This window comes from Panulirus ornatus, chromosome 17 (genome assembly GCF_036320965.1).
Source record: "Panulirus ornatus isolate Po-2019 chromosome 17, ASM3632096v1, whole genome shotgun sequence".
Lineage (NCBI taxonomy): Eukaryota > Metazoa > Arthropoda > Malacostraca > Decapoda > Palinuridae > Panulirus > Panulirus ornatus.
Window position 1 is genome coordinate 46,690,805 of NC_092240.1, and position 20,404 is coordinate 46,711,208.

The 20,404-nt window shown below is 37.8% G+C and overlaps 1 protein-coding gene across 1 annotated transcript in view; it reads left to right on the forward strand.

The window, feature by feature from the left end:
* Positions 1-17,531, forward strand: part of Cerk (Ceramide kinase) — a 220,358-nt gene extending 202,827 nt beyond the window's left edge. Inside the window, exon 9 of the mRNA XM_071672277.1 lies at positions 11,160-17,531. Within this exon, the coding sequence (XP_071528378.1) occupies positions 11,160-11,259 (100 nt within the window). The 3' untranslated portion in view covers positions 11,260-17,531. The remainder of the gene's footprint in view (positions 1-11,159) is intronic.
* Positions 17,532-20,404: the final 2,873 nt, after the last annotated feature.

Genomic DNA, 20,404 nt, shown 5'->3' on the forward strand with positions numbered 1-20,404 from the left:
TGATGTAGGGGCAGATGGAGTATGATTTGGATATAGAGGTATGCGAAGTGAGAGAGTTGTGGAAGGTGGCTTGATGAAAAGAGAAGAGGTGGTGAAAGCAAAGTGGGTAGAATGGATGGGATTGCAGCTGAATTTCTTAAGAAATGGGGTTGCTGTGTTGGTTGGTTAGTTAAGGATTTCCAGTGTATTTTTGGTTGGTGGCATGGTGCTTGAGGATTAGCAAAATGCCTGTATAGAGCCACTGTATAAAGGCAAGGGGATCAAAAGTGAATGTTCAAGGTACAGAGGTATAAGTTTGTTGAGAAGAGGAGGATTATCCGTGGGGATAGGAGTGGTGGAAAGGGGGACTAGAAACTTTACTTTTCTTGTATTTCAGTTTCTAAAGAATGGAATAAAAGAATGAGCCAGGCTAGGGTTTCTGAATGTGTGTGTGGATGTAACCAAGGTGAAAAGAAAGGAGAGACATGTAGTATGTGTGAGGAAAGGAACCTGAATGTCTTCTGAGTGAAATATAGGGGAAGAATGGCTTGGAAATGTCTTCAGGAGTAAAGTTAGGGATTAGTGAGACAGCAAGAGCTAGGGAAGGAATAGCACTATTGTTGAGGTAGGATTTGTGGGAATGTGTGAAAGAGCTTAAGAAGTTAGCCCCAAATTGATGTGGGTAAAAATTAAAATAGATTATGTGATATGGTTGATTATTTGTGTTAATGCACCTGTGTGAGATAGGTGATTATTTGTGTTAATGCACCTGGCCACAAAAAGAAGGGAGTCAAGTGCATTGGGAGTGGCAAAGTGAGTGTGTCAGCAGGTTTGTGATGGGTGATATAAATGTGAAAGTGAGTAATACAGCTGTTAAGGGCATAATTGGGAGGCAGTAGGTATTTAGTAAGGTGAATGGCAATGGTGAACAGCTTGCAGAGTTGTTTTGAAAAAGGACTAGTGATTAGGAATTCCTGGTTTAAAAAGAGTATACTTGGGTGAGTGGGAAAGTGTGGTAAGGGAGCATTATTGGATTTTTGTGAAAACCATGTACAAAGAGAAATCTCTTAAAGTGAACCAATAAACATACAGAGAAAAATGAAACATGCAGCATGTAAGGGATAGAGCATATCGGAGACATGCTGTCAATAGGCTGAACCAGGTCATGTGAAGCAATTCGGGAAAATCAGGGTAAAGTCTGCGGAGTCTGATTGTGGTAAGGAGGTTCTGGTTTCACTTCATTGTATGTTGTAACTAGAGAGTGGATGAGTGAATGAGGCCATTTCTCTGTTTCATCCTGGCACTACCTCACTGTAGTGGTACATGTTGAAAATGTATCAAAAAGAGTTTGTTGAGTGTAGCTGGGAAGTTGTCTGAGATATTAATGACTGGAAGGAAGATGGCATATACAGAGTTTCAGACTTGGGGAAGAACAGTGTGGTTTCATGAGTGGTAGAGGATGTGGGGATCAGGTGTTTGCATTGAAGAAAGTTTGCGAGAAATGCTTGTAGGAACAGGAGGACCTGTATGTGGCACTTATGGATGTAGTGAAAGCTTATGATAGGGTTGGTAGAGATGCAGGAAAGCTGCTAGAAGCTGTGATGGGTTTTTATCAAGAGAGTAAGGCATGTGTGTGAGTAGGGTGAGAGGAGGATGAGAGTTTCCTGGTGAGGGTGGGTCTGCTTCAGGTGCTGGTAATATGTGTATGAGTAGGGTAAGAGGAGGATGAGAGTTTCCAGGTGAGGGTGGGCCTGCTTCAGGTGCTGGTAGCATGTGTACGAGTAGGGTAAGAGGAGGATGAGAGTTTCCAGGTGAGGATGGGTCTGCTTCAGGTGTGTGTGATGTCACCTTGGCTCTTTAATTGTTTTATGAATGTGGGAAGAGGCCTGTTATACGTATGTTGATGACATGGTGCTGGTAGCAGATTCAGGTGAGGATCTGCAGAAGTTGGTGCCTGAATTTGGAAGAATGTGTAAAATGAAGAAAATTAGGAGCAAATGTGAATAAAAGCAAGTTTAGTACATTTAGCATGAAGAGAGACTGATATTTAGAGTAATAGTTTGAATGGATAGGGGATAGGGGAGAGAGAATACTTCCCACGTATTCCCTGCGTGTTGTAGAAGGCGACTAAAAGGGAAGGGAGCGGGGGGCTGGAAATCCTTCCCTCTCTTCTTTTTTTCTTTTTTTTTTTCCCAAAAGAAGGAACAGAGAAGGGGGCCAGGTGAGGATATTCCCTCAGAGGTCCAGTCCTCTGTTCTTAATGCTACATCGCTAATGCGGGAAATGGCGAATAGTATGAAAGAAAGAAAGAAGTTTGAATGGAGAAAAGTTGGGGAAGTGGAGTGTTTTAGATACTTGGGAGTGGATATGATGGTGAATGGAACCATGAAAGCAGCAGTGAGGGGGCAAAGGTCATGGGTGCATTGAGAAATGTATGGAAAGAGAGGTCACTGGGTATGTTTGATGTTACAAGGGTCTTTTCAGTACAATATGGATGCAAAGGGTGGGCTTAAGGCAAAAATGTAAAAGAAGGGAGGAATGTGTTGGAAATTAAATGTTTGTGGACATTATATGGTGTAAGAAGGGTTGATAGAATAAGAAATGTAAGAGGAGTATATATGGGTGACCTGAAGAGAATGTGCTGAAATGGTTTAGACATATGGGGATGATAACAGAGGAAAGGATTACATGTCAGAAATGGATGGAACAAAAAAAAGAGGAAACCAGTAAGGAGTTGGAAGGATGCAATGAAAGTTGCTTTGAAGGTTCGGGGCCTGGGTATGCAGGAGGGTGCAAGGCAAGCAAGGGTTTGAGCAGATTGAAAACAATGTGATTTAAAGGGATGATGTGCTGTCAGTGGGCTGAACTAAGGCATATGAAGTGGTCAGGTAAGAAACCATGTTGTCTCTGGGGCCCGAATGTGCATAAGGGGATCAGATTTTGGTGCATGACAGCTACAGAATGGTTGTGAGTGGATGAGGCCATTTTTTTCATCTATTCCTAGTGCTACCTTGCTGACACAGGAAGTGGCTGACATGTATGAAAGTATGAAAGAATATTTCTGCTTGAACTTTCACCATGTGTGAAAAGTCATCTTTAGCAAAGCTGTATCAAAGAACCTCTCACTTTAAGGGAGTGTATATTGCCCTACTGCCAGAAGTAGTACAGCCTTGGGCTGCAGGAGCCTTTAGAAAGGTCTTAGGTAACACCAGGACTCCTTCTTAGAAATTGGTCCTGGGTCTATGGAACCTGGTTGTGGATAGGGGGTTGTGTTTTTAGTACATTGCACATGGCAGCTAGAGAAAGGATGTGATCAAATGAGGCCATGTCTTTGCCTGTTCTGGGGCTAGCTCACTAATGTGGAAAATGACAAACAAGTATGAAAGAAAGTCAAAACATATGGTGTTACAAGGGTCCACCTACTTAAAGTTAGTCTGCAAGGTAGAAAGTCTTGTCTGGCGAGGCTGTATCAACATCAGTTGACAAAACAGAGTAGTATCACATCAGAGAAATTTTCCTTTTAGAGTCCATCCTGTCCCCACTACAGAATATAGCATAAACTTTGGGGCTGGAGGAGCCTCTGTATTTTTAAATGGTTTCTGGGATTATTACTCTATCTGCTTTTGGTTACACTCAAATGAAAAGTCATCTTTGGTAAGTTGTTTCATCATAAATTGACGAAAGGAGGTACGGTATAGTCTCTTTTAGGAACTTTCCCTTCTTCTGATTGTAAAGCCTTGAAGATGCAGGGTCCTATAAAAAGTGTCCTTGGGTTATATGTGATTATAATGATGTATATGTATACAATAAGGTCTTGCGGAAATGCAAGTTAGGGATATGAATACCACGTTAAATTTAAATCCGATGTCATGTATAGTACGTTTCAATAGAAATATAGGGTTAAGGGCCAAAGGCCAAAAAGCAATCTGTCTGTGTATATCTTTGATGCCTGTTCCGTTTGGGAACGTCCCTAAGGAGGTAGCCATGGCAAAAGAGTTTCCATAATAATTGAACTCCAGTGCTGCCTCTTAGCCTTACCTTTAACAGGCCACATGCAGAGAACAACCGGTGTATTCAAAGGCCTCGACCTAATTTTCCTACTAACTGCTACCTAATATTTCTACCAAATTAGACAAAATGATTCACATTAACTGTATTGAATCACCAAAACTACACCAAAATGCAGGTTTGGGGTATGAATATCTTCTTAAATTGAGATGTGCTGTTACGTATATTTCAATCTAGGGTTAAGAGCCGAAGGTCAAAAACAGCCTGTCTGTATCTCTGATCCCTGGTCTCTATGGGAACTCACTCAAGGAGGTGGCCATGGCAAAAGTCTCCATAACTAGTGAACTCCAGTGCTGCTTCTTAGCCTTACTCATAACAGGCTACAGGCAAAAGGGTAACTCTAGCAGGTGTATTCAGAGGCTCCATGCTAATGGTCTTACTATGTTTACCTATCATTTTAACCTAACTAAACAATTCACATTAACTGTATTGAACCACCAAAATTACACAGAACTTACACTGTAATAGTGGAAAGTAAAAAAAAAAAGAAAAACAAAACAAAAACAGGAACTGTGTAGAAAGGAGGAATAAGGAAACAGGATAGTGAAAATTTAATTGCAGTCATCTGACTACTCTAGACATCTTGCTCAACCCCTTCCTGCAGGAATTATGCTAACATTGTTTATGTTCCGTCATTTTTACTAGAGGTAAAGTTATGAACAGCATTATCCAGAAATAAAGGAAAATCTCAAAATGTCAAGGTAGACAGACAACCAGTGTGTGATAGTTTTGTTTTCCAGGCACAATTTCTCATTGTATATCATTTTATATCATTATATATCAGTACACACTTTTTTATGTTTTTTCCTGGTGTGAATTCAAAATATATACACCGTGATCTTTACAGACTTATATATCATTTACATATACATAGGTAGTAGGTGGTAGGCAGTCAGTGACCAGAGAGGTAATAGGAGGGTTAGTGACAGCTGTGTAGTGAGCCAGCACTTCCATGGTTGTCAAATTGCACTTCTCTGACTCAGGTACCTGTCTTTTCTTTCTGCTTGATCCACATGTGGACAACTGACATTCTGTCCACAAACATACAATCTTTCTCTGTCATGCATAACAGTTGATAACAATTAACTCATACAGCCCATTCTTTGTAACTCTAGATTTTCCTGCGGTGAGCAGCATATGCTAGCCCTGCCTTTTGGCCTTTATTATTTCTTTTTTTGATGATGAAGGCTCCAATCACAGTTAAAAGTCCATATCAAGGCATAAAGTGGTAGGAACAATAGAGAGAAGTATTAGATAGGAACATTTAAACAGGAGCATTAGGTAGAAGTAGTAGGTAGGAACATTAGGCAAGAGCATTAGGTAGGAGTAGTCAGTAGGAACTTTATGTAGAAGCTTCTGCAAACACTGCGCTAGAGTTGTCCCCTTCCAGTGGCCTGTCAAGGGTGAGGTGTAAAGGCTATGAAGTGGAACTGGAGTTCACTAGTTATGGAGATTCTATTGCTGTGGCCACCCCTTTTGAGGGAGTTCGGGAAGGGAACAGGCATCAGATATATGGCTAGATAGAATAGATACACATATTACTGCATATTATGTACCAACTCCTGATATTGTGGGAGGGTTGGTATACTTAGCTGTGGTTGGTCTGTCAGGTTTGAGCCAAACAGTGAACATTGTGAAATATGCGATTAGGTTCACAGTTTCATTACTCGACTCATGGAACAAGCACACTGTGGCATTTCAGCTCACATGGTCATTGTTGGCCAACAGTGTCATGGCCATGCCAATCGCATAGGAAACCTCACAGGTAATACTCAGAGCTATTGTAGTCATCAGTAATGAGGACCATTGCATTTGTGATATTGCTTGGCAGCTTGGTGTTCACCAAAACACAGCAGCACTGTAGATTTGGAGACATACCCATACAGATGCTACAGACAACAGTCTCAGTGCATATATACTATATATCATTCATGTAAATGGACACAAATTTCTCAGTATCTGTTGGACCATGTTTCATAATGTGTAACACATATTGTGCACGGATACTTTTTAACCAAGTGCACATATATATATATATATATATATATATATATATATATATATATATATATATATATATATATATATATATTTTTTTTTTTTTTTTTTTTTTTTTTATACTTTGTCGCTGTCTCCCGCGTTTGCGAGGTAGCGCAAGGAAACAGACGAAAGAAATGGCCCAACCCCCCCCCATACACATGTACATACACACACCCACACACGCAAATATACATACCTACACAGCTTTCCATGGTTTACCCCAGACGCTTCACATGCCTTGATTCAATCCACTGACAGCACGTCAACCCCTGTATACCACATCGCTCCAATTCACTCTATTCCTTGCCCTCCTTTCACCCTCCTGCATGTTCAGGCCCCGATCACACAAAATCTTTTTCACTCCATCTTTCCACCTCCAATTTGGTCTCCCTCTTCTCCTCGTTCCCTCCACCTCCGACACATATATCCTCTTGGTCAATCTTTCCTCACTCATTCTCTCCATGTGCCCAAACCATTTCAAAACACCCTCTTCTGCTCTCTCAACCACGCTCTTTTTATTTCCACACATCTCTCTTACCCTTACGTTACTTACTCGATCAAACCACCTCACACCACACATTGTCCTCAAACATCTCATTTCCAGCACATCCATCCTCCTGCGCACAACTCTATCCATAGCCCACGCCTCGCAACCATACAGCATTGTTGGAACCACTATTCCTTCAAACATACCCATTTTTGCTTTCCGAGATAATGTTCTCGACTTCCACACATTTTTCAAGGCTCCCAAAATTTTCGCCCCCTCCCCCACCCTATGATCCACTTCCGCTTCCATGGTTCCATCCGCTGACAGATCCACTCCCAGATATCTAAAACACTTCACTTCCTCCAGTTTTTCTCCATTCAAACTCACCTCCCAATTGACTTGACCCTCAACCCTACTGTACCTAATAACCTTGCTCTTATTCACATTCACTCTTAACTTTCTTCTTCCACACACTTTACCAAACTCAGTCACCAGCTTCTGCAGTTTCTCACATGAATCAGCCACCAGCGCTGTATCATCAGCGAACAACAACTGACTCACTTCCCAAGCTCTATCATCCCCAACAGACTTCATACTTGCCCCTCTTTCCAGGACTCTTACATTTACCTCCCTAACAACCCCATCCATAAACAAATTAAACAACCATGGAGACATCACACACCCCTGCCGCAAACCTACATTCACTGAGAACCAATCACATGTCGTGAGGCCTTTTGAAAAAGATATCCGAGTTCAGGTGCAAAGCATGCCTCTTCTTGTGTTATTAAAGCTCTTTGTAGCAACACAAATAATCTGTAAGCACAAGAAACTAATTAAAAAACTTTTTTGCAAAGATGTCAGAGATCAGAAAAGTGTTAGGGTAGTAAATGGAACAAACCAAATGATGAAAATGAAAATGTTGACAACATACAAAAGTTCAGAAATTTGTATGACAGTAGAGTTCAACCGGAGGGGGGCCCCATGAATGTAGAACTCCAACTCCATACTGTACAAAAAGGTGAAAATAGGGTGCTACACACAGACAGAGACCAACAAAAATCAGAAAGACAAAATGATAGAGAAATAGACCACATTTCTTTGTGTGAGCAACGTGAGTAAATGCTCATTACTTGAGATAAACAAATAGTACATTAAGCCATAAGAAGAATAAGAAGAATAGATGAAAGTGATGATAAGTACATCATTTTCATTGATTTTTCACAAAAGTGTTTCTTGTATGTGTCAAGATAAGAACTAGCAATGATGGTATATCAGTTCCTCTCATTCAAAAGTGTTCACTGACATGGTATAAGAAATTTTTCAGTGTATGCTGAAAGCTTGTCTCCATGGCCCCCCTTTCACCATGAGAATCCTTTTTTCCTTAGTGTTACTCCATAATTGAAATTCCCCATTATCATTACTCTATCACATCTTCAGAAGTGAGTGTTGTTCTGCTTCATGTACCATCCTGATTGTTCCTTCCCTGTTATTCTTGTATATTTGTTCTGGATCATTCATATTCTTTGGATGATTATGTACTGTTAACAGCACTATGTGCTTCTTACCTACATTCACTTATCCCATCTTACCACCACTATGCACTTCTTACCTATGTACACTTTTCCTATCAATAATTTTATTTTATTTCATTTTATTTATTCAATTTTCCTCCACAATTTATTGAAACTTTTTCCTCCATAATTTCTTGAAACTTAGACTATCTTTTATTAAGAGGCCCACTCCTCTTCCTTTACCCTATCTTTTCCTCCTCAGCATTATTATGTAACCCTTAGGGCAGAATAGGTGATATCCCGTCTCCTTACATGGGTGCTAACAGCTGCCAGGGATCCCATTACCTCTCACTTATTATTTCTCTTTTTTGGGGAAACTCCCAAAAATCAATATCAGAATCTTACTTCACTGTCTCATTTGGTCTTTTCATCTTTCTATCTACTACCATGTTCTTTAATTTTCCTGAAATGTATGAGGACGGACTGTGTTAAGAAACAAAACTTATCCCACTTCAGTTTATTGCACCTGTATTCTTCCTGTAGAATCTTGGTTGCCTGGTTCATGGAATACACTACTGTCCTTCATGTATCCATCAAATCTCCAAAGTGATTTATTTCCAACAGCTCAAAATTATTAGAATGCTAATCTCTGTATGTTATTGGTTAGAGTCTAAGACTACTATTGATGTGGTTTACTTTGCATCCTCTCATTATCTCTCTCTTGATTATATTTCATTATGCTTTAGAGAGCTAGCTTTGCGTCTTAGTATACTGACCTATTATAGTTAGTACGTGGCTTGTAGATGATTAAGAATAATTAGTACACTGGATTTCCTAACCAGCATGTATAGCAACTGATGTTTAGTGACCTTTTTTCTACATTGCACCAAGGAATGTTGGTTAATTTACATCTTATACTTTCTCTTTATTTTCAGTTTCAAGTTGTCTAGAGACTCCCTGAGTATTCCTCTCTCCTCACTAGATGTAAAATATGTCTTTTCTGCTTGAATCCAGGGTGAAAAAATGTGGATATATTCTGTGCATTACAGGGAGAGAGTTCTACACTCGTCGGACCTGTCATCTGAATTTCTTTGCCATCAAATAGCATTTTTTTGTTAAGCCTTAAACTGCAACATACATCATTTGATGGCTTACAGTTAACTATGACATACATCATATGAGACAAGATTTCTTTTTCATTGTAATGAATTGTTGGCCACGTTTAGCTTTTGTAAACCACATCACATGACTTAGTGGGCCTCCTCTTACCATCCACACATCACTCAGGTTCTCAGTAGGACTTATGGCACCATGAGGAGGACTCATGTATGTTTCTGTCTTCCAGTACTGTACCAGTCTTCTTTCAGTGGTAAAGGTGGTGGGCAAGGGAAGTCTAGTGCAAGGAAGTTTGTAATTGAAGTGTAAGCTTTATGGGAATTCGTAGGTAAACTTGTTTAACCTTTTTTATGCAAGTTATTCAGTTGTTCAATCATTTTGATACCCTAACTACATTATATATTGTCAAAATACAGTAAACTGAGACATATATCATGCAGTGATGGTATATGACCATCATTCCACTTACTTGTTGCACCTGCCTCCTCCCTTACCATGTACAGCTTGCTCTCCTTCTTCCTCCTCCCCGGGTATTAGCTGTGGTGCCAGGTGAGTAAAAAAGGTAGATAAAGAATTCCTTTTTCCCTATTTTTGTTTCACATACTGTTCAGTGATAGCCTGGTTTTGTAGTGGCCAAATTACAAAGGTTAAACTTTTGTAAGCTGTCAGCATTCATTGTCTTATCTGTTAGTTTATTTCAGACATCCACCACCCTAACACTAAACTAGTACATCTTAACATCCTATATAAATAACTTCTTGGCCAGCTTTTTTGACAAGGCTTCTGGTTACTCTTGGTGCTGCATCTCATGAAGACCTGTGTGATTTCATTATTGGTCAGCCAATTTAGAAACTTGAAAGCTGTCATCAGGTCATGCTATGTTACATCTCCTCCATGGTAGCCCATTTGTAGCCCTCAGCCTTCATTGGAGATTAGTCCTCTAATTTCAGATATCTTTTTCGCTCTTTGTACCCTCTCAGTCATATCTTTGTGCTTCTTTAAGTACTGAAATCAGACTTTCAAGGCATAATCTAGTTTTTCTCTTGATATATGCATTATGTGTGACTGTTTGTATGTTATGGGGGGAGAGTTTTATACTCATTTGTTGTCTCGTGTTAACCAAGTTCATATGTACCTATGTTTTTACTCTTTGGGTTATATATAGACACACACACACCCAGCTTAAGCCAGGTACCCATTTATTACCCCAAGAAGAGGATGACCGACTTAGTTGGCTATGGGCTGATTGCCATTCCCAGAATTTGAACCTGGGTGGGTCCTTGCATAGATCATGGTCATTGTTGCAAGCCATTACGTCATGGAAGCCCATGTGCTGTATGGGAAGGAAATTTTACACTCTTAGGGGCCCAACTTGTGAACATTCTCTACTATCACACAACTTCTTAAATTCAAGAATGCATTTGCATTAACCATGTTCGTGGTCATCTTACTCCATTCATCTCCCACTCTTTACTATAAAAGTGCTTCTTTACATATATTTTTTGATAATTTTCTTGATTAATTTCTTTTATCCTCAGGTCCCTCTATCCCCACATCTCTCAAAGAACTGTCCACTGTCTGTGTCACTGATATAATTTAAAAACTTAATAATTGTGATTAGGTGTGAGTGTGTGTGTGTGTGTGTGAAGGTCCTTGTGTAATCTCTCCAAGACACTAGTGTTAGGAAATAGTTACATAGCAGAAGTTCCTGCTGTAGAACATTTGACAAAGAACAGTGATTCTGTAGTCAACATTTATTGAAGTTGTCATTAACCATTGAAAATGTGAATTAATGTTTTGTTTGCCCCCATAATTTTGTAGTTGTTGATGTGAATTACTTTCAGTCTTGCTAACATTACCAAAATTTCTGTATTATTTAGAAAATGCTTCTAATAGCATTTGAGTTTGATAGTGAAAAAAAATAATCATCTGACAGTGCAATCTTATTTTTTCCACAGAGTTCATTGTCAACGCTTGCAGTTATTCAGCCGTGGAATTGAGATTAGGACAGATGATTTCTCAAAACATGCATCGAATGGCAAAAGTGCTTCCTTATAAATTATTTTTTATAAAATATATCGCAACTAAGGAGTGAATGTAACCTTAATAGCAAATTCAGAATTGGCCTTTATTTTTTTATACGAGCTATCAAATCTTCTGGATGAATAGCATTTGAGACAAAGGATAATTGTGTATCCATATTGAATCATATAGAATGGAAAGTATGGATTTACAGCAATACTAATGATGAGGCTTTATAGTTCAAACTGTCAGACCCTAATCTGATCATTTAGTCGCTTTTAGTTTTGTGCAACTAAAATCTTGTTTTATTTATTAATAACAAATGCTGACATTCCAATGTTACATACACCCTAAAATAACAATTATTTCTCAGACATGTATAATAGATATAGGTATTTTGTTTCTCCCTTGATGATTGGACCCGTAAGTCATCATCAGTATTGTTAGCATTCCATTGCAGACACAAAGGCACGTAGTCTTTTTCTATATTCTATACGAGATGTATATTTTTATTAATCTATTTATATTTTCTGTAATTTTATTAAGATGTATAAATTTGAATTATCTGCAATTCAGGATGTAAAAATGATATTTATGCAGCTGAATAGCATGTTATATGTTAAAGGTTGGTAAAGGAGACATTGTATTTTGAGACAGCTTACATTGTGTTAAAATTCCAATATATGACATGAAAATAATGGTTTTATATTCGTGTACAGTAGCATTCATGAAAGCCACATTCTAATTCAATGCTGAATAGTTTCCAGAAGTTGAGTGGTGTTAGTTTTTACCATAGGGTAAATCATTATTTATACCTAGATATGAAACTTAATTTTCATCATGGTGTATTCCATGCAAGTACGTAGGCAGTGCCCTACTGGATACTATTTGAAGCTCAGCAGATAGTAATATTCCTATGTGTTGAATGTATGCAATAAATTAATCTTCTGTTATTGTAGCAATACATTTAAACAACAGAGACATTTAGTATATCGGAAAAGTAGGCTGACAGTTGTTTGTGTTCACCCAGAAACTGTCTATATTCAGATCACTATTGGTTCTGAAGCCACGTGGTAAAATACACACCATAGGGTTTATGTATTTTGATGATGTATCAACGTGTAAATTGGAAGAGTTAGAGGAAAATATCATTCAGTATGTCTTCAACAATGATATAGAAAAGTAAATGAGAAGTAGGTAGTTTAGGAATATAATCGCTGTTAATTCCAAGGGTCAGTTTGTTAGTTAAAAATTTTCCTTTTCAAGGTGTCTTCTAGAGTGTAAGCAAGCATTAATATCAAATTGTTGTTTATGTGGTTTTCATTATGTCTGGCTTCTGTTTGTAAATTGATATCTTGTAAGGGATACAGGCTGTGAATGTGATTTGCAAGATAGAAACAATTTGGTCCTAGTCTGTGCTTCTTGTTTATACAAACTTTTACCTAATCATTCAACTTGAATTGGGAGAACATATAAATGTTTTAGAAAGAATATGTACAAGTTTTCTGCTCTTTTTATCATACTTATTCTCAAATGTTGATATGTTATTGACATGATATGATATGACATTCCTCATGAAATTCTCCATCTCTTCTGGGTTGTATATTTTTTGTTGTTATACAGGTGCACTCTTGCATATCCGAAATGCTCTGGACTAAAGTGCTACTAGGTTTTAGGATTTCCAGGTTTTTAATTCAGTCCCCTCTTTAAAAATGGCAGCAGCAGTTATAATTTTCATGCAGTTTCCAATTTTTTTTTATTTATGGAACTCAAAAACCAAAGTGAGCAAAGTCAAAGAGTTGGGGGTCCCTGTGCAAGTAGAAATCCCTTCCTAGTGCCAGTTCCATTTGAAACTTTTATTCTTGAGGAAAGGGACCTCATCCATAATATGGCGAGGTTCTTGCATTACAATATTACCAGTTTCATCTGGTTTCACATATGTAAGCATCACACAACAGTTTCAAGTTTACATTATTTCCAAAGTATAACAACATACTGTTGATCTTATAACATTATTTATCACATTACCCCCTTTAATTCAAAAGCTAGATAGTATGTTACATTTTTTAATGTAATGCTCATGTACACTTTTCTTCTGTAAAACTTTTTATATCTTTATAGTCCTCAGCTTATTCCATATTCCTGTCCACTTTTGTATCAGTATTTAAACAGCAACAGTAATAGCCATATGCCAATTCTTCCAACTTTTATGTTATGCTACACTTCCGTTTATTTCACCATACCTCTTTTACATTCCTACCATTTTCTTTAATATCCTTTTCAGAAGCTGTCATCTAAATTTCCTTTTAACTTGTTTGTTAATTCTCCTGTGCGTTTAGATATGTGAAAATCTACAATATCCCATTCCTTGTACATCCATAATTTACTTCCAACCAATCCAACATATGCAGGTACCCAAAGGAATGTAAAAATTCTTGTTTTCTAAATTCTTAACACTATATCTAATTTCATTAGTAAGCACATCTTCGACTATAACATCCTATCTTTTCAGTTTTGTTATGGGCACTCGTGGAGTCTCATATTATCAGTGAATCTTTTACAGAGTTCATCCCTTTCTTTCAAATATTTGGACGTCTTAAAATGCAACTAGTTCTGCCTGTAATGAGGAACTAACATCATTCAGTTTAGCATATTTCTGATTCCAAGACCCATTTCTTTGTGTCATGAATCTAATTTCTCTCATTATCTTGGACACTTTTACAAGTATGACAAACAACATCGCCACCTTTTTGAACATCATGTCTTTGCCTACTCACAGTTAACTTTCACTCTCCTATCTGGTAATAATGATTGGTTTAGATTACTGACATAACTTTCATCTTCACGGTGAATATTTTTGGTTATCTTTGTAGGTCACAAATGCCTAAATTCATTTCCCCATCGATCTGCCCTTTTCAGGCTCACTAATTAATCCCATACAGAACAACATTCAACAAATTAAGTATTTTACATTTTCTTTCTTTTTTTGTTTAAACTATTCGCCATTTCCCGCGTTAGCGAGGTAGCGTTAAGAACAGAGGACTGGGCCTTTTTTGGAATATCCTCACCTGGACCCCTCTGTTCCTTCTTTTGGAAAATTAAAAAAAAAAAAAAAAAAACGAGAGGGGAGGATTTCTAGCCCCCCCGCTCCCTCCCCTTTTAGTCGCCTTCTACGACATGCAGGGAATACGTGGGAAGTATTCTTAATCCCCTATCCCCAGGGATACATCTAATATTATATTTACTTGCCTTAAATAGGAAACTGCAGATACTGACAATAACCAGACGGACAGGTGGATAGCAGAAAAAACAGCAAACTAATATTGGCAACCAAATATAATCAAAAGCCATTCCATTTGCTGTTACATTTTCTTAATGAAGTTAAGACCAGTGTTTGTTCAAAAAATTAAATGTTATGATGTGAACCTATTTATATGATTATTAATGAACAATCAGAAAACATTCAAAGTGCATTAAATGAATGTAGAAGAAAAAAAATATGGAAATGAAAGTGAGAGCAGAATGAGTGAGTTAATATTAGTTTTAATGAAAGTAAGTCTGAAGGCAATAAACATGCATAGACTCACATCAAGGAATTGAACTTCATAAGTAACATCAGGATCGTGAAGAGCTTATTGTGAAGGGATAAAAGAAATGCCTCATAACTTTGAAGGAAATGGTTAAGAAAATGAATGTATGAGTATTGAACAACTGACAAATATAGAAAAGAAAGTGTTACATGAAAATAGATTCAGCCAGCACGACACAGTGCTGGGGTGAATGACCTACTACTTCCTCCTCTTGTTAACCATCAGTGCAAGGGAATTATTTTATGATATTTTAATGATCTTTTGAATGATGGGAAATAAAGCTTCCTGTTAAAATGATGGAAATTGATCTAATAATTTTTAAAGTTATGTAGCACCTATATAATGGTTTCAGCATTGCATGGGAGTGTCTAGTTCCTTGTCACCCCTGTGTACTTAAAGACCAACCTCAGGCACAGGTTTGTTTCAGCTACATATATATATTCGTTACATAATTACATTATATTTGGTAATGTTACATAGCTTATACGACCAATCTGTTTGTGCATCATCATTCTCATGACAAAAGATTGTTTCTATGCCAGGCTCTGTGTGACCTTTTTCAAAGTAGCTGACGAGTTTAAAGACACTGTCAAGGATGCATTTCATCTTTTAACCCTTCAAACACTCCTGAAAAAGTGAAACTGAACTTAATGTAGAATCATTCTGTCATGAGAATGATGGAGTACAAACAGATCCTTTGGATATCTCAGCCATACGACATTATCAAAGGTACATAAATGTAATGAAATTATAAAATAAACATATATGCAAAAACACGTGCTTGTAATAGAAATAAATCTTAAATTACACAAGGGTTTGCAAAACCTAATGGACACTCAGTATGCGTAGGTTTGTTCAGCACTTAAATTTTCAGCATGATCAACAGAAAGTACCTCATATTCATTTTAACCCTTTGGCGAGGCAGATACAACAATTTTTCATGCACACTGGAAGCAAAGTTAAAAAAGAAAAATATTTTCTGTTCTCATGATGAATTAGAGCAAATTTTTCTGAATAAAATGATATGCAAGTCAACCTTTTGAGTTAGTGTTTACATGTGCTGCAATGTCTTTAAATTTTGCCGCACTTCTGCAAGACATGAGTTTTTTTCTGGCATACCAAAAGAGTTATATTTTTGGGGTACATTTTTGTCAAACAAATATAATTAACCCATGGTTTTACATGAGAAATATATATTATCTTGTAAGAGTGATATAAAAAAAATCATTATGTAACACGAGAGATTTCATGCAAGCATCCTTGACAGATTTACATATTTTTTTTCATACATATTCCCCATTTCCTGCATTAGCGAGGTAGCATTAAAAAGAGAGAACTGAGCCTTAGAGGAAATATCCTCACTTGGCCCTCTTCTCTGTTCCTTCTTTTGGAAAATTAAAAACATGAGGGGTTGGACTTCCAGCGCCCCCCCCCCCCCCCCCTTTAGTCACCTTCTATGACACGCAAGGAATACAGTGGAAGTATTCTTTCTCCCCTATCCCCAGGGATATATACTTTCCAATGTATGGAAAAGGTTTAGGCTGTAGTGCCTGGGATGCCACCACAAGTGTTACTGGCTGTATATTTCACCTAGAAGGCAGAGGCAGCTACTTCGAGGACTAGTTCTAATACGAGGTCAACTGCTCCAAGTTTATTAGGTCAACTGCCTTCTAAGGGTTAAATATCCTGAAGGAAATTCTTACAAATTTTCTACATTCAGTTCATCAGGGAACAACTTGGCTTGCCCAATCAACATTGGCCGAGAGATAGCTACCCTACCCCCCGTACTCCTACACCTATGAAACCTCTCATATAACATTTATCTTTGCTGGGTGCAATGTTTTACACTCTTATACACTTGTGTGTATCTTTGCAAAAAAAAACCAAAAAAACAACAAACTCTCTCACACCAATACTTCTCTCTGTTTTGAGATTACATACACACACAGAGGCACACAATGTTCAAGAGATGGAACCCCCATAAATAAAAACCTGTTTACGGTGTGCATCCAGGTAATAACTTGCTGATCTTTTTGAAGATATTTCAGTTGCACATGATGGGGAAAATTGTGTTAGAGTGAGTCACATGGCTCAGAATAGTGCAATATTTATGGGTAAACAATGGAAGTGATTGCTCCAAATCATATTACTGCATGTTCCTGGTTGTTTGGGGAATTCTTTCAGGATTATTAGCCAATAAATTTTACTTATAAAAGTTGCTAGTTTTCTGGTGATTACTTTTTTGAGTCCCAGATCTACAAGAGTGCACCTGTAATTTTGACTAAGGTGCTGAATCTAGCTCCAGTTAAGGAATCATGATGTAAAGCAAAACTGCACATTTTTAAAACCAAGAAATATCATTTGAATATGTCATGTTCCTGTAATACAAGATAATATGATGTACTTTACTTTTATAAGGCTTTGTATACCTATTTAATCCTGTAGTGAATGATTTTCCGAAAATCTATGAAATCTTATATTTTACATGTGATCTTTTTTGCTGTGATAACATTTTAGTATATTTTTTGAGATTTAGAATTTTGGTTTATGGGAGATGGTTTCTTCCATAAGCACCCTAGGTCCAAAAAGGGTTGCCTGAGCTGAATTTACTACCAGAAATACAAGCCAGATGAAAAAGTGCTTGATCATCATGCAACTTTTTCCCCTATTTCTTGAAATATCCTCATGGGAAACAGTTAAAAAAGGCCTACACACAGATTTATTTGTTTCATTTGATCCTGTAGTCTTTAGAGGTGACAAAATGTGAGTTGTAACTAATGCACATATATTCCTCAATATATGCAATGAAAACCAAATCTGAATAATAAGTAATCAAACATTCTAAGTAGACCAAGACTCAAAACAATGAGCTGTGAAGCAAATGAGTTGGCTGAAGTCGTAATGGAACAGCCCCTAGTTTGAAGCAACAGTCTACTGAAGTAAGTCTATCGCCGAATATTTGTAATGATAATTATATGCTGCCAGAGGTTGAAAATACAGGTTATTACATAATTATGGGCTGCAATATTAATACTAGAAATTGATTCAGGCCAATAAATGTGCTTGGTGTTGATGTAGTGTTGTGGACGTGTGGGCTAACAATAGGGAAGGCTGTGTGTGTGTGTGTGTGATGTAATGTGGTTATGCTGGTGGGGTTGGACTCTCACGCACTCATTTAGTTGCTAATGTCGAATATTGTGTGGAGGGGTAAGCCACTAGGTGTGTGTGTGTAGGTGGATGGATGGAAGCAGGTGTGAAAGTGAAGCGAGGTGAGTGTGACAGCTATGGGCAAATTGTGTTTTCACTTACTACAGACTAAGTATTATGGGAGTTATCTAGTTTACACATGACCTGATATTGTCACTTTTGTATTAATCATGATGAATATTATGTTGGCATGATCCTCACACCAGGCACATTTATGGGTCTGAATCAATTTATAGTATTAATATTCATCATCGTTTTTCTTACATATTTGCCATTTTCCACATCAGTGAGGTAGTGCCAAGAACAAAGTACTGAGCCTTAGAGAGAATATCCTCACTTAGCCCCATTCTCTGATCCTTCTTTCGGAAAACTGAAAAATGGGAGGAAAGGATTTCCAGCCCCCGCTCCCTCCCCTTTTAGTCACCTTCTATGACACAGGGTATATTGCAGGCCATATTTATGTAATAACCAGTATTTTCAATCACTGGTGGTATATAATGGCATTTCTAACCTATTTGAACCTAACCCTACCTAGGGAAATGTGAAATTTAGACAGTGCTGGAGACAGAGTCCAGTAATAAATTAATAAAAAAACTTGGTTCCTGTATAACATTTTTGTAGCGAATGACATTTTGTTAGTACTCTTGAACACAAATATAAAGTTACTTAACCTAAACTAACCTAACCTTCCTAATAAAGAAAAAATGTGGGAATCTCCCCACACCACACCATGGTTGCCACCACAGGAGACAGAGCCCAGTCATTACGTAAAACCTAAGTTCTGCGTAATACTCTTGCAGAAGCATATAATCTGTAGTAACGACACTGTTATACTAAAAGCAGAATTTAGGTGTTATGTGATGACTTTGTCTCCGAAACTGTCGATGTCTAAACTACACAATTGGCAATATTCTCCATAACACAGTAATGCAGTGGATAATTATGACTCAAATATATATCTATAATCCCTGTAAATCCTATTTCCAGTGTTTTATATGTGTATAATCATAAAACAACCAAGTTCTAAGCATATAACTGCCATTGCTCCTGTCCCCACTACCTGCCACTTAATGATCGCCTTCATACACACGAGTCATTGGTGATAAAAAAGTAAATTGACATGCGAGTTAATGTGTAAGGCCAGGTGAACAGTTGACTGGGATTATAACATGGGGTAATAGTTTTATCTATGTCTTGCAGAATGGAACTAGTTCATTGACGTTGGATCCAATAGAAAGTGCATAGTCCAACACACCGTGCAGACTGTCCTGAGGTTATTAGCAAACATGGAGCCATCATTGGCATGAGGGACACTGCTATGACAATGGCAGCCAACACACGAGCTACAGGGCTCAATGTTAGGACTGTGACCAAATGGATACGGCAATCAGATAGGAAGGGAACTGTAGCCACCTGTCCAAAGAAATAGTCGACCATGATTGGTAACTCATGAGGATGATCGATCAGTGAATCGTCTAAGCTGTGATGGAGAAGCCACTCACATCAACTGCTGACATAACCAGGGGCTGGGTTTATCGTGTAATCCCGAAATGAGATGTCATCTTAATGAGTACAGCATAAGGTGTTGTATCTCAGCTAAGAGGGAAAAACTGACGCAGGCAAATACGAAAGCACGAATGAAATTTGCTAGACACTATACCCATGACGCGTAAGATGCAAAGTTTTGGAACTTGGTGATCTGGATAGATGAAAAATTTATCATGACAATTGCTGCAAAGGCTCGTCTTTGTTGATGACCTCTGAACTCCAGGTATGCTGAACAGAGCATACAGGAATTGAGAAGTGGACGTTGTAGTCTGAGCTTCCATGGTTGGTTGTGGACTGGGGGCCTAGGAAACTTGACATGAATAGACAGTTTCCTTAATTCAGAGAAATATATACAGTTACTTGAAACAATTATACCCTCCATTTGTGCTCCTAACCCAATTTAAAATGTTCATGATAAAAGCCCCATCCACACCAGCCGCTTGGTCAGGGATTGGTTTACTGAACACCCAGATATTCAGGTTATAGTGTTGTCAACCAAAGGGTGTGATCCTAACATAACTGAGAATGTGTGATCATTGGTGGAGAGAACATGGGGTACACAAGTAAATTATGCCAATGCCAAATGGGAAAAATTAAACCATCGGCTAAACTATTGTCAACGTCTTGTTGATTCAGTTCCAGACAGGTGAATACAATAATTGAGGCAAATGGGGATGGGGAAAATATTAATTGCTTGGCCCATCTGTAATATCATTAACTGGATGTTCTGAGAAAGGTAATGGGAAAAATAATGTAATTTATACTGTTGGTTTGGTTGGGTGCATGTTATAAGCTATGTATACCATTTATCAATGGTTATTTTTATAATGAATATC